The 14,515-nt window shown below is 34.9% G+C and overlaps 1 protein-coding gene across 3 annotated transcripts; it reads right to left on the bottom strand.

Moving 5' to 3' along the window:
* Positions 1-2,001: 2,001 nt before the first annotated feature.
* Positions 2,002-13,152, bottom strand: LOC128166390 (small G protein signaling modulator 3 homolog). 3 transcript variants are annotated; one of them, XM_052831518.1, is made up of 20 exons: positions 12,981-13,152; positions 11,937-12,112; positions 11,644-11,710; positions 11,326-11,456; positions 11,027-11,221; positions 10,666-10,800; positions 10,241-10,357; positions 10,053-10,131; positions 9,301-9,446; positions 8,894-8,989; positions 8,631-8,762; positions 8,357-8,545; positions 7,982-8,137; positions 7,628-7,791; positions 6,889-6,982; positions 6,614-6,684; positions 6,301-6,349; positions 6,084-6,169; positions 5,333-5,455; positions 2,002-3,216 (listed from the first exon to the last, which is right to left on the bottom strand). In XM_052831518.1, the coding sequence occupies exons 1-20, from the start codon at positions 13,045-13,047 to the stop codon at positions 3,081-3,083; spliced, it is 2,409 nt and encodes an 802-aa protein (XP_052687478.1). In that variant the 5' UTR covers positions 13,048-13,152; the 3' UTR covers positions 2,002-3,080. The 3 variants fall into 3 exon arrangements, with proteins under 3 accessions (XP_052687478.1, XP_052687479.1, XP_052687477.1); XM_052831519.1 differs by lacking the exon at positions 2,002-3,216 and adding an exon at positions 3,402-4,257 and having other exon boundaries at positions 12,981-13,151; XM_052831517.1 differs by lacking the exon at positions 2,002-3,216 and adding an exon at positions 4,115-5,037.
* Positions 13,153-14,515: the final 1,363 nt, after the last annotated feature.

Here is a 14,515-nt window from a genome sequence, read left to right as displayed (position 1 = left end):
TAATGTTTGACAATTAACAAGTTATACTAGTAAAGTTTGATAGTTCAAAATAGAATATACTAGTCACGTTTTAACTAAGGACTTACACATTTATTTAATTAAAGATTGTCTAAAATATTTATATTGACTGTAGTTAAAAATTATGATTTGGCAACGCTTTTCTGATCAGTATTGTTGCTCAAGTGAGCCTCTTGTTTTTTCATTAAAATTTATTTTTGATTATATAATACAATTTTGCCAAGTCATAATTTCATACATAAATAGGTACAGGCAATAATATTTCATTCATGTTTTTATTAATATTGGATCGGGAATTAGGTGTATTGAACAAAAAAAACGTGTCTGCTAGTTACCTTCACTTTCAATGTGCCGTATTTTCTATCAATTATTTCAAGACTACTACCCAAGAAAAGCTTAAGACCATCTTTAAAGTATTAAACCACAAAATATCTAAACAACTTAGTAGAATAATCTTGCTTCATGTAAAGATTTTCAGGTTTTTTCCTCCAAATATTCTTAAATTAATAATTGTGCTTTTTTATGTTTCAGTTTTTGAGTATAAGTTTTCAAAAGGTTTTTCTCTATTTCTTCCAATACACAACACCTATTGTGGCCCTATCCTGCCCCCAAGGATCATGTTTTAAACAAACTTGGACTTCCCGAGGATGTGTCCACACAAGTTACAGATTTTTGGCCAAATAGATTTAAAGAAGATTTTTAAAGATTTTTCTCTTAATATTTTTATGTTTACATTTGACCCCCACGTTGTGGCCCCATCCTAACCTCATAGGACCATGATGTAAATAATCTCGAATCCATACATCACCTGGGAAGTTACAGGTTTTCTAGGTAAATAGTTTTTGAGAAGAATTCTAAAAAATAACTCCAAAAATTCGACCCCCCCCCCCCATTATGACACACCCTACCCCCTGGGATCATGATTTGAACAAACTTAAATCTTCACTATCTCAGGATGTTTCCACACAAGGTACAGATTTTCTGGCCAAATGGTTTTACAGATAATTTTTAAAGATTTTTCTTCTTATATTCCTATTTGAAAAATTCGCTCCACCCCCCAATTGTATCAGCTTTCGTCTTAGATGAACTAAAAACTTACGTTCGTAATTTTGAGCAATAGTAACATTGCCTTCTATAGATCGTTATGACTACCAGAATTAAAATTAACCAATTATACAAATTGTTAACATAAAACTTTTGGCAACTTACACAAGTTTAAGTATAACTATTATTAAACTCTTGTCAATTGAAAGATCTACCATTTTATTACATAAAAAGTTCTTCACTTCCAACCATTGTTTCACAAGAATAGAAAAATAATGGCCCATGAAAATACTAAGTATGCATGTTTACTGTAAATTGTAATTGGGTGTAATTTTTTATTAATCTATATACGATGTGAGTACGATGATCAAAATAGTAATAAGAGAATAAAGCTACGCACATTCCGCCACGACTTATTACTTTATAAATTTTGGACGTAATTACGTCATTTTCTTCAAAGCAAGTACTCTGTCATCATCCCCATCCTTCTCTCGGTATGAATTGAATGCACACTCGCGGGTTGTTGACACTGTTTGTCATGTTTAATCGGTGATTGTAGATTATCATTTATCAGCAAGGCCGCTCCAATGCAATGGGTGCACCTTCCGATCCCAATGTGACATCCCTAATAACGTACGTCACCCGTGACCGAGGACAGCGTTACAAGGCCATAACGAGGCCGCTCACTTACCGTACATCCTCTAATACGTGCACCACATTCCACACCGTACGCCCTACCAACGTCAGCTCGTGGTCAGAGCACGACACGGAATACTGACTGAATTGTCATAACACGCGCAAGCATGCTTGATAATAAATTAATGACCCAGTAAACTAAAGAAAAAGGATAATTTCCCTTCCTTTAGATTTTATCAGTTACAACGTGATAACACCGCCTTGTGTGCTAACATCATTGTGTGATTAAAGAGAACACTTAGATAACAGTAGGTTATATTTTATTGCACGTCAAAACATATATGTGGGGTAATGATTGTCCACTGATCTTTACGAAGAGCATAATTATTAAATAATTTCATGAAGTATTTCATAAATATAATAAAGTAGTTTTGAGGGGTGCAATAATCAACTAGAGTTACAGAAATAAATCTGTAAACGTATTTATCACATATCACAGACATATAACCCATAGCTGTTGAGAAGCCTTCAACTCTGTTGTAGATCCGTTAACCTGGAGTCAATATCCCTCTTTGTACTGAATAATAAACTCACAACCTTGAGTGTCCATGGAGGGAAGGGCAGTACACAGGGACACAGAGAGCAACACACACTATACCAAGGCTGTGATTACATATACATGTAAATTGCTGGGGGTAAGAAGAAGGACATTTAAGATGAAAAGAATACGACTCATTTATGGAACCTCTAAAACTTAACATCTTTTTAAAAGATCTGAACTGGAAACAAATTCCACTAAACTTACAATTAATCCAACTATGACATCAACCACCAAGAAGATTGGATTTCAGTTCTAACCAATCACAGAAAACTCCGGCATTAACCAAGAGAGGTGGACTTCAAAACTAGCCAATCATAGTCGACTTCCACTTAACCAATCATAATGGACTTCCAAACTAACCAATCATAATGGACTTTCAAACTAACCAATCACAATGGACTTCCACACTAAGCAATCAAAGGCGACTTCCATTTCATTGATTCACAGTTATCATCTTCTTTAACAAATCATAGTGGACTCCTAAACAAACTAAGCACAACAAAAATCTTTATAAATCAAACATAGTGGAAACAAACGTGATTGTATTTTAGTCTCCTTTGAAAAAGTAACTAAGCCACATTATTAACTTGATTTCAATTATCAGTAAATTCACATTAATAAATCTGCAAATTAACTAAACACAGAAACTAAAGTTAAGATAACAATATCACAACTTACAAGGTAACAGAATGTAAGAAAGTTAAATATATGTGAATTCTGAACCAAACAAATGAAAACATCCCTTCCTACACCTTTGTCTAACAGATTCTAACTGATGGAATTAAAGATCCCAACTGAACAGATGATGTTTAACTAACATATCCTTGACTCCTTCCTTTAAAGGCTTGTAGGACTCTTTAGTCTGTTGAGGGATTTCCCAGTCTCTCGAGAGCTTGAATGAAAACTGGGATAAAAGCCTGAAAAATATTGCAGCAGCAATATCAATTTACCTAAATTCTAAGTACATTTAATTTCATTTCAGAATTTTATGAACAGGCAAATTATCATAGAGTTTATGGTATTTCTTTCTGTTTACTGGTAGAGATTCATAAATCAGAAAAAAAAAGTTTTGTCCACTAAAGAACAACACATGACAACATCCTATTGTATAACTATTTAATAATTGAAATCAACAAATATTGTATAAAAAAAAACAGACTTTAAAATAAATAAAATTTTGTAACATAATATGTTTCAAACAAAAAAGAATGACAACATAGAAAGAAGTGGATTTCTTTAAAGAGATCAATGTCAGATGAAAATCTCCAAACATATACCAGTAAATAGTTTACATGTATTGAAGGAAATACCTCCACATGACACAGTCAATAGGAAATAAGTCCAATGAAAAAGGTCAGTTTAAAACAATAGTTAATTTAACACAGAAAATCATAGAAAAGAATGAAATATGGAATATTCATCTGACATTATCTTAAAATTTTGGACAACATAAGGAGTTTTGTTTAAATGACTGTAAAACAAAATAATATCAACAAGTGAACATTCAAATAATGGATTTCATATTTTGCTAAAATAAAGTATTCCATAGCACATAAACCATGTATTTGGAATTCAGCCTCAATTTTTCTCAGTCTAATAATAAACAACTTCATTATGCATCAATGAGTATGGAGAATGTTCTACAAGAGCTAATAATGTAATATTGCTGTGGAAACAATTCCAGACCTGCTAGGTGTTTCTCTACACAAGTATAATTTGACCTTATCTAACCTGCTAATGCTGTTATGTGTTACATTACAATATGATAATATGTATCAGTAAGTCCCTCAACCATCATTATCTACAGTGACATGTATTTTACTTATATCTCCCAGCTGAACAGGTGATGCCTAATCAGCATATCGCGGACACCTTTTTTGACCTGGACATTTTGTGGCATGCTTCTTTTTGGTACTTCCCAGTCCATCGACAAGTTGAAAGCCAATTGAGACAAAACTCTGCAGAAAGGGATACAATATCAGGATGACAATTTTTCCAAGAAATGATATGTTTTGGTTGTAACACCTTCCCCTTTTCATATGTGCACTACTATAGGTATCGCTCCATCACCACTCAGCATGCATTTGTTCTAATTATTTGTACAGCAGTATATGATACCAATGATATCTTTATCTAGATATGGGGGAGCTCTGTATGAGTGTTCCTCATTCACATGATTGATGGGTGAATAGCTGAGGGTTTGCTAGTTATTGAAAGTTGACAATAAATTGTCCCTACAGGTAATATGTATAGGTGTGCCACACCTGAGATTGTGACATTGCTATCAATGCGTGATATCACTGTCCTATCAGTGGTTTGTTAACATACAAAATATCTGTATACATGTACTTGACAAGGTGAACACTTATAGAATACAATAAAAAATTAGTACAAAAATTGAAAATTTATGAAAACAAGTGCAATTATGCAATAAATAATTGGAATTCATAACCAAAATAATAAATATTTTAATACCGGTAGTAGTTTTGCTAGTAATGGGGGCAGGGAGCATTAGTTTCATTGCACAAAACAATTAATTTAAATCTTGTAAATAAAGAATGAAAACTACTTGATTATGAATGCGTAAAGTCTTTGAACATTAGATTTCCCAACTAAAAAGGTGATGTTTGACGAGAATGTCTTGAACAGATTTTGTGATCGAGTAAGATGGAGATTTCTTTTTCTTGATTGGTAGTTCCCAATCCATGGACAGATTGAAAGCAAACTCTGACAGAAGCCTGCAATAAACCACATTACATCAGGTCAGAGATGATCAGAGTCGTAGAGCCAAACACTCTATTGGGGCAAACTCTCAGGTTTGTGAAAAAATTGTTACTATGAAAAATATCTAGGTATAAAATAAAATTGACACAGCAAGTTACAGCTACATTTTTCTTACAAAACAGAAGGCCCACTTAACTTTCAAAGCATGCATTCACATCTATCTGTTTACAAACAACATGGGGATACACATAAACAACAGCTCATGCACAGAAGCAGGGGGTGACTACATAAAGAGGATCACAGACTTACCTTAGTTCACATTTGATTTGTACCCAGCCTGGACTACGCATGAATGACCAGGGGTGATACCACTTCTCTACGATGTCCAGACCAGAACACAGAGTCTCCAGCCACAGATGTAGTACCTGCTCACTGCAAATAAACAGCCACTTATACAATTACTTAAATTCATTGTGCTTAAACTAAAAAATTTCATAAATAAAAATATACAAGGGGGAAAGAGGAGAACAGGGTTTACAGCAAAATACCAACATGAAAGAATACTAAATGTTAATGTTTCTGTGTCGCCTGACAATTTTACAGCAATCCAGTCATAAAATAACAGTCTCCACTTTAATCCAAAAATACAATGACAAAGATGCCAAACAACATCTTGAATAGAACAATTGATGTTTGTGAAACACTTATGCCCCCTCCCTTGGAAACATCTGAGAAGAAAATGAATGGAAACTGCTAATAATTGGGATTTTTTTAAGTCCATGAGACATAACTGTCAAAAATTGCTCCATCGTACCCACAATTTAACTTTTCTAGATATTCTTGTGATAAATCTGTATACCAAATTTTATTTCAATATATATATGCATCCTCTGCAAAGAAAATGAACGGAAACTGTTGGTGGATCGACCAACCGACCGACAGACAGCAGCAAAGCAATATGCCCTCCCTTCCTCGAAACAGAAGACTAACTGTAGCTTCCTATGAACAGCATGTATAAACTAGCTTTCACCAAAGAGGACATATCAAGGACCGTACTTACTTAAGGCCACAACAAATGAGTGACCGGAACTTGACATCCATCTGAGCATGGCAAGCATCATGTGACACATTTACAGCATGGACAGCCTAAAATCAGAAAAAACACAATAAAATCAAGCACGTTGAACTTTAAAGTACCTAAAATCCATGAAAGTAGTGCGTACACAGATTGTTATTATTTTTTTTTTTTATACATGTTTTGCCTTTTTATAACATACCCTGTATAAAATCTCTTCTGGTGTAAGTACTTTGCCATCTTCATCAAGTCTAAAATAAAAGTTTATAATAGATTTGGTTCATAAATCTAAGGTTGTACCCTAAATAGTATAATCATTACTTAAACATTGCTTAGAGTACATAGATTAGATGGCAAGATTATACAGAATGTTTATCAGTTACAATTAGATCAATAAATCTCAATACACATTTCCCCTCTGAACTGAGTTGCCATATAATTGCTACATGTGCTGCTAGGTGACTTCTGAGAGAGCTGTGCACTTATTCCTGTATATGACCATTACAAAGCCTTACCTGTAGGTTTTACACAACACTAGTCTGGAGTACACAGACTGGAAGTCCTTCTCCACTTCCTTGGTTGCTGCCTACAAAGACAACATTTTGCCAAATCATAGCAAGGACATTTATTTTCTCCTTCAGATAGTAACAATTAGTACTGAATAATTACAGTTTCTTCAACAAAATATGGTAAACATAAGACATTACATCTCTCATTATACCAAACTGACGAGATTTTTTTTGTAACAGCCTTGGCTAAAGATAAAGGAGAAACATTAGAAATAACAAACCTCCTCTAAAAACAACCAAGGATGACAGGGGGTCCCTAGAATAGATGACCTCTTCAACCCATGCTCAAACACAGCCTTCAATGCTGGACATAATCTGAAATAAAGCCAATGTTGAGTTGACAAGAGACGAACCTGCTACATGTACATAAATTAAACCATTGTTTTATCAAATTCATTGACAGCAGATAACAACTTTATAATCAAGTTGTGCTGTATCTGTTTGTAGTTATGATGTGCATAGACAGCAAAACAGTATGCTTGTGCGAATGCTACATGTATGTACTGACAGGTGAACTTGTATGTTTGCTGGATGAACCCCAAGTCTATAAGACTTTAAACATCTAAGCTGTATACTGATGGGTGAGGCTGTTTGTATATTTGTGTATGTCTATAAGAATTACATCCCTCTGACCAGGTCTGTAATGGCCCGAGTGTATACTGATGGGTGAGGCTGACTGTATATTTGTGTACGTATATAAGAATTACATCCCTCGGACCAGGTCTGTAAGGGTCTGAGTGTATACTGATGGGTGAGGCTGACTGTATATTTGTGTATGTCTATAAGAATTAGATCCCTCTGACCAGGTCTGTAATGGTCTGAGTGTATACTGATGGGTGAGGCTGTGTGTATATTTGTGTATATATAAGACTTACGTTCCTCTGACCAGGTCTGTAATGGTCTGAGTGTATACTGATGGGTGAGGCTGTGTGTATATTTGTGTATGTATGTAAGACTTACGTTCCCCTGACCAGGTCTGTAATCGTCTCTGTGACACTGTCGTCTCCAGCAGAGCTGTAGTGCTTACTTCTTTCATCCAGCAACTCCACAAACTTGGCAGGGAACCAGCCTCTCAACCCATTCAGCTCCCCCACCCAACAGTGCTCATCCTTCTGAGATATGATCTGAGGAAGAAGTCAAAAGAACATCATATTTTTGGAAGAAAAGAGTGTTTGATTGTTCACATCAATCCTGAAATTATTTTTATAAGGAATTTCCAAAGAATAGATTAAATTAAAACAATTCGATTGTGCACCATTTGTAACCTGGTCTCCTGTATGTACCATCAGTTTTGTTTTCTGTATGAATACTCACTGTAATGATGTCATTCTTTCTGAAGCCTAACTCATCATCATCATGCCTCTCGAAGTCGAGCAATGCCTTCGCTCTCCTCCTCTTGTTCCTTGCCACATTTAGATAGTTCTCTAGATCCCTGGCATGACTTTCCATTGCATAGTCTGCTGTTAATATCTGAAAGAAATTATTAAACAGGGATTCAAAATAGGTAATCAAACAGGGGGAAAAGTTGAACAAATATTCTAAATATAATACAATGTACATGCAAGTTCATAGTTCGTACTTTACATACAACACTGATAGTTTAAAAACTTGGAAAAAACCTGTTCATATTTCCGCTTACAAATGCATAAAGAATTTAAAAAAAAGAACTTTTCAACAATAATTAATTACCACTTTATTATTCTTGGGGTCCAGGGACTGGAAATGGCGGGCTATTTTCAATATGGCCTCCCTCAGGTCCACAAGAATTTCTGTTTGGCGTATATTTTTAGCTTTACCAAAGTCATCTTCTTCCATCTCTCCCCAAAGTAAAGTTGACACTAAGGAGCGGGATCTTTTCAAATGCCTTTTGTTTAATTGCTGAAAGAGATTGATCAAAATGTCATATCATGCATGTTAAAAACAAGCTTAACCAATCTCAGAGAGAGATACTACAAAACCATACCTGTTTGGGCAGGTTCTTTGCTGAGTCTGGGTTAACTATTGCACCTTGGTCTGCCATTAAGTAGGCTAAGTGTTTCCTTCTCTGAGATTCTATCACCATATCTGTGAGCGAGCCAGCCACTCGGTATGAGACCTACAACACAAACAAGGCTGTCAACACTACTGTTTTGGCTTGTTTGGATGTGCTTTATTGAAATATGGGATCGTGAAATTCTTCAGTAAAATTACACTGTTTTATGATGTTGAAAATGATGATTTAAGTACCTCAATTAGTTCCTCTACATCCTGAACATCACCTGGCACATCTGACAGGGAATTAAAGATCTGAGCTGAGTTGTCAAGGGTACGCAACTCTTCTTCCTATCATACAAACAGTAAGTACATTACTTTACATAATATGGATATTAGGCCAGCATTTATCAAAATCATATCACTTGTTACATCAGCAAAACAATAACAGAGGAAAAATTTATCATAGATCAGCTGGGTAAAACACACTATGTTATTGCATACATGAAGATGATTAACAATTCACACTCAGAGTATAATACATGTCTGTGTATATAAAGACATTAAAGCAACACAAGAACAAGGTATACTTTCTGGTTAATTGACATGTTATAATGAATTTCACAGCTGTTTGTAAGACAAGTGTGAACAGCCTGACAAACCTTCATCTTAAGCATGCCCATTGTGATTTGGAAGAGGACGGTGGAACCCTCATAGAAAAATAGATCCCAGATCCTGAGGAGCACCTTCATGTGAACCACACTGGCGAATATAGTGAGGAACCAGTGCAGGCTGATCAGGGAGAGCTCTGTAATGACATGCATGGGGCTACAGCTGTCAGTGTTAGCTAGCATTGGACCATTGGTTATCATGCAAGCAGTCAACACAGGTAGAATATAGAAGTTTGCATCCAAACATATACAGTTATTTATTGCCCTGGGTATTTGTTAATGAGAAGAATTATTCATGTCAAATTGGGAAAAACTTATATATTATTCTAAATAAGCTTCATAAATTTTATTAAACTAGTACATGAAATACATGTTTGATTTAATTTAACAAATTTCAACTTTTTTTCTTTACAATATAAGCTTCCATTTTTGTAATCTTTTAAAATTATTAAAAAAAATAATCACACAAATATTTTAGATTCTATTCCAGTTCTTTTCCCTTTCTATTTAAATTCATAACTTGGCATTTTCAATTTCTTAACTTGCTGAAATGGAATAAATGCTTACAAAAGTAACATGAACACGTACTATCTGTGCTAGTACTTTTTCCACATTCCCTACATACATACAAGTACATAAAATATAACCGTCTTTTCAGTGAGCATTTTCTTTCCCTACTAAGGTGTTGTAACATGCAACACATGAAAACACACTGTCTCTGCATAGAATATCTCCACACTAACCTATATCATGTTCCTTCAGCACAAGGTCTATGTCTGGTAAGTAGCTTATTATCAACTGCCTCATCACCCTCTGATCCGCCTACTTGGACAAAAGACATTCATTAAAATGTGTTTTGTTTGTTAATACACCACAAATTATGATTCAGTTTCCCTTACTAAGTCACTGAGTGGTGATTAGTGTTTCTGACCTGAATCCCAATCAAAGTACTGGAGTAGTAAGAGGCCGGCAGTAGGTCCTCAATGATGGCACACATCATCCAGAACGTGTCCTCCTCCTCCATAAACAGCAGCAGGGAGCCCGCAATCTACACAGAATAACAGTGGTGTTACAGTACAACATAGCGGTGTTACAGAACAACACAGCAGTGTTACAGAACAACATGACAATGTTACAGAACAACACAGCAGTGTTACAGAACAACATAGAAGTGTCGCTCTTCTACCACAAATACCGTTATTACAGTATTATTGAAGAAAGCTATTTAGATTGCTATCCACTAAGTCCATTAGATGTCAAATTACAGACAATCATAGTCTGTATATAAAATATTCCTGTTTAATTCCAGTAAAATTTCATTTAACCATCAATGAACTTGTGGTCTAATAAACATACTACTCCAGTGCCCTGACAGTAGCCGATGTCTGGATACAGCCAGGCCAGACCCCTCAGTATCCTCCTAAGCCTCGGAACCCCAGTTCCATGGATATTACAGAAGCAAGCATTGCTTGGCATTGTTCTTAGTAGGTCCTAGAAATCAAGGGGAGCACATCCATAATTTTCATATCTAATAATGTACATTTGCGATGTTCATGAGAAATTCTATCGTTTACACATTTCCTAATACATGTACCTGATACATGGAAAACCATATATAAACATGTCAATCATATACTATAACACATTCATGTATAATAAGTACTGTAATTCAAGGCAATTCTAAAAATCAATACATATACATGTATTTATATGGTACCTTCTCAATCTGTTTTGATGTCATAAGTAGGTCATTAGAGCTGGCCTTGACGATGTCTTTGTAAGTCAGGTCAGACTTGAGTTTCTTCTCCATTCCTCCTGATAGCCTCATCCAGATGTGTGGGCGGAGGGAATGGGGAATCCCCTGCTTCACCATCCCTCGCAACTTCTCAGATCTGGGCAGTCTGGGTTCAACCTAAACAAAAATGAAACAGGAATCATTCAGTGTGACTGAATAGGGCCTAGACTTGTTTACTGTACAAATACAGCATTTCATTGCAGTCATAATAAAACATGTACCTTGTCCCATGTCAAATCCCCCACTTCATTGTTATGTGTGAACTCTAAGTATGCTGTCCACTTCAAGCGATGCTGAGGGTCTTCCACAAAAGGAGTACTCAGAAGTTTACTTGAATTCTCTTCAGGACCATCTACAATAGTCATCACATGTTTAGCAGAAGTGTTTGTAATTACCACCGTCTGAGGAAAAAATAAATCTACCCTAATATGCTATTTAAATTTTACACAATAATTTTATTTTCCATACGGTTAGATTAATGTTTGACTTTCATCAGCAGTTTTAAAGGTGTTCTTACAACTCCACAAAATATTACACACCTTCCTCCTCTACTTTAAATCCAAACTCATCATATCTGTAATCAAGCTGGCCATTGGGATCTTCTGGCTATTGAATGCACAAAATACTACACGTAATTATAGAAAACAAACATAAAGTAAACATTACATATACAAGATTTAATAAGGCAGTGCACATACTTTATGTATTTGATGTGATGTTTCATTTTATAGTGTATTCAATAAATTTAAACTTTTCTGCAACAGTTTTGAATGCTTTACAGGTATAACAAAATCAGATACAACTGACTTCAGAGCTTTTAATTTTGACTCACTGGATTTCCTAACTTTGCTAGTATATCTTCTGGCCACATAGATGGAGTCAATGCTGAGAATGGCCCCCCAGGGGTGGGAACAAAGTCAGATGAACTTGCGTACTGACCAGTGGAGACACTGACGTTTTCTACGTGTCCAGCCACCAAGTCGTCTTCATCTTCTGACAATGTCTCAACTGCAAATGTAAAGATAATGCATAAATTAAATAACTGACTTTAAAAATGCCTTTACTTGAATCATGTCATACATATCTGGTCAAGTGCTTCAGCATCTATCCACATGTAACGGGATGGGGAAACTACTGATGGACTTAACTGGGATTTGTATCTGTACCCACAATTCTAACATCAGGAACTCTAGTAACTGAACTTACTGGCACCAGCAATGTGACCATCACATTCCTTTCCAATAAATAAACCTATAGTATACATACAGTCGTCTACCCTAGTCTTCCTTGCTCTCATAGATCAACAGCCAAAGTACTTTCCCTGGCGCAAGTTAACCTTCAGTTCAAGGGGTTGGTCAAAGGACCAAATCAGGATGCAAGAAATAATGAAGGATCAGACCAGAATTTGAATCAGGGCTCCTTAAATCTCTAGTCAGGTGCTCTACCAACTGAAATTTCTTCGAAAGATCCAGTCTGACTGTCACACATATGTGGTATTTACTGAATTGCACATTTGATATTAAAGAGAATCGATTCAATCATATCCACATGTAACTTACAGGACCAGGGACGTATATACTAGTATATACGTCCTTGACAGGACACATCAAATTTTAACCAAATTTAAATCCATACAAAGTTAAAAAAACCCAACATATATAACCCCCCCCCCCCAACTCTCCCAGCAAAATTTTCCTTCTATGGACTGTAGCTGAATTGTGGAGCAACGAATATCAAATCAACGTTACGTTAGCAAAAGTCTCCTAACTACTTTTCAAGTGGGCCGAAGTAAACATTGCTTATGTGGCATATGTTCGCCATGTTTCGCTCAGCTTCCAATACAATGCAAAGAAAATAAAGCCAAAATGCAACAAACCAGTTGTAGCTTTACTGCTATATCCATCCGGATTTCTTGAGCCAAACACTGACTTAGCCAGTTCCATGGCGTAATACAAAAAGTCTTATTTATCCGAGTACAAACATTAAACCGTCTGCACAAATCGCATCTCCGCCATTGTTGTTTTTACATTATGATTTTTTATGCAAATTAGGTGCGTAATAAAATATCGATTTTTATTTCCTACAGAACTTCTATGGAAACCTAACATTAATACTTAATTCTTAGATTTATTTCATTTTAATTGATACGTAGTATTACAATGTGTTAATTATGGAATATTTAAGCAAGATCATCGTGCAAACATTGGACTATATTTTTTCATAAAATAACTGTTATATCAAACCCGATATTTTTATTTATTCGAACCCGATCTCTTTCCTAGACCTGACATTATAAATATATTTTTTCATTATAAAAAAATAATTATATACAGTACACTGATGTGTCAAAAGTATGTCAACTTTTTCCCCCTATATATTTCATTGAAAATAAGACTTATATATAAAATGTTTTTTGGTGTTATTTTGCGTCAGATTTAGAAGAAAAATAGATTCAATTCAAGTTGCACTTTTTGGCATACCGTGACTTTGAAATAGTTTTTGACGACTCATTTGTAAAATTTGATATTTCAAACACAACACGGAGATATTTTTAAGTGTTCTTCTATATATCTTTTGCTATATACGAGCCAAAAAATCTTACTTTGGCTGGTGAATATCAAATCTCAAGAACTGAAGGTTGGAAAAATATTTAAATATGATGCCAAAAAAGCTAGAAAATTCTGAAATTCAATCCAAGTGTTTTCAAAATTGGTCAAGGGTAATTTTTTAACGAGTCTTTGAAAGATGTTGGTTTGCAATGATATAGTAAATAGAAAAAAAAATTGACATACTTTTGGCACGCTAGTGTATATACCCCTATCTAACATGATATGAGAAATATATAACGTCAGGTGCCTGTTAGGACCCTATATACAATATATATGTGACTCTAGTTTACTGACATAAAAATCATGATTTCAGAATTTTTAGAAACCTATGTATATATCTATTGATTAAAAGATGAAAAAAAAAATGATGAAAAATAAAATAAACCGGCAGAAATAAATTTTAACCTTGGCCCACAACGGGACATTATTGGGATGAATAGAAATATATAAAATATTTTCCAGGAAGTATTTGAAAATATATAATCTTCATATAGGCGCTTGTTTCTGTAAAATTTAATTTCGCGTTAATTTAGCGAATAAACGCGTGACTTTCGTGAATAAAGGAGACACTTTCGCGAATAAACATTCCCAGCAAAGAAACAAAAAATCGCGAAATTTTGGCAGTCTTTCAAACTGGAACAATTAAATGAAAACGAATAGGATTGAGTTTTCTGTTGTTGCAATCAGATTTTGAATGTTTGAATTTACTTTGCTTCTTTTTGAAAATCTATCAAGAAGAAGTACATGTTCGTATTGTATTTTTAATATAGATATGGATAACTGACAAATAAATCAGATTTCA

Source organism: Crassostrea angulata, chromosome 10 (genome assembly GCF_025612915.1).
Source record: "Crassostrea angulata isolate pt1a10 chromosome 10, ASM2561291v2, whole genome shotgun sequence".
Taxonomy (NCBI): Eukaryota; Metazoa; Mollusca; class Bivalvia; order Ostreida; family Ostreidae; genus Magallana; species Magallana angulata.
This window is presented reverse-complemented; position numbering and strand designations above follow the sequence as displayed.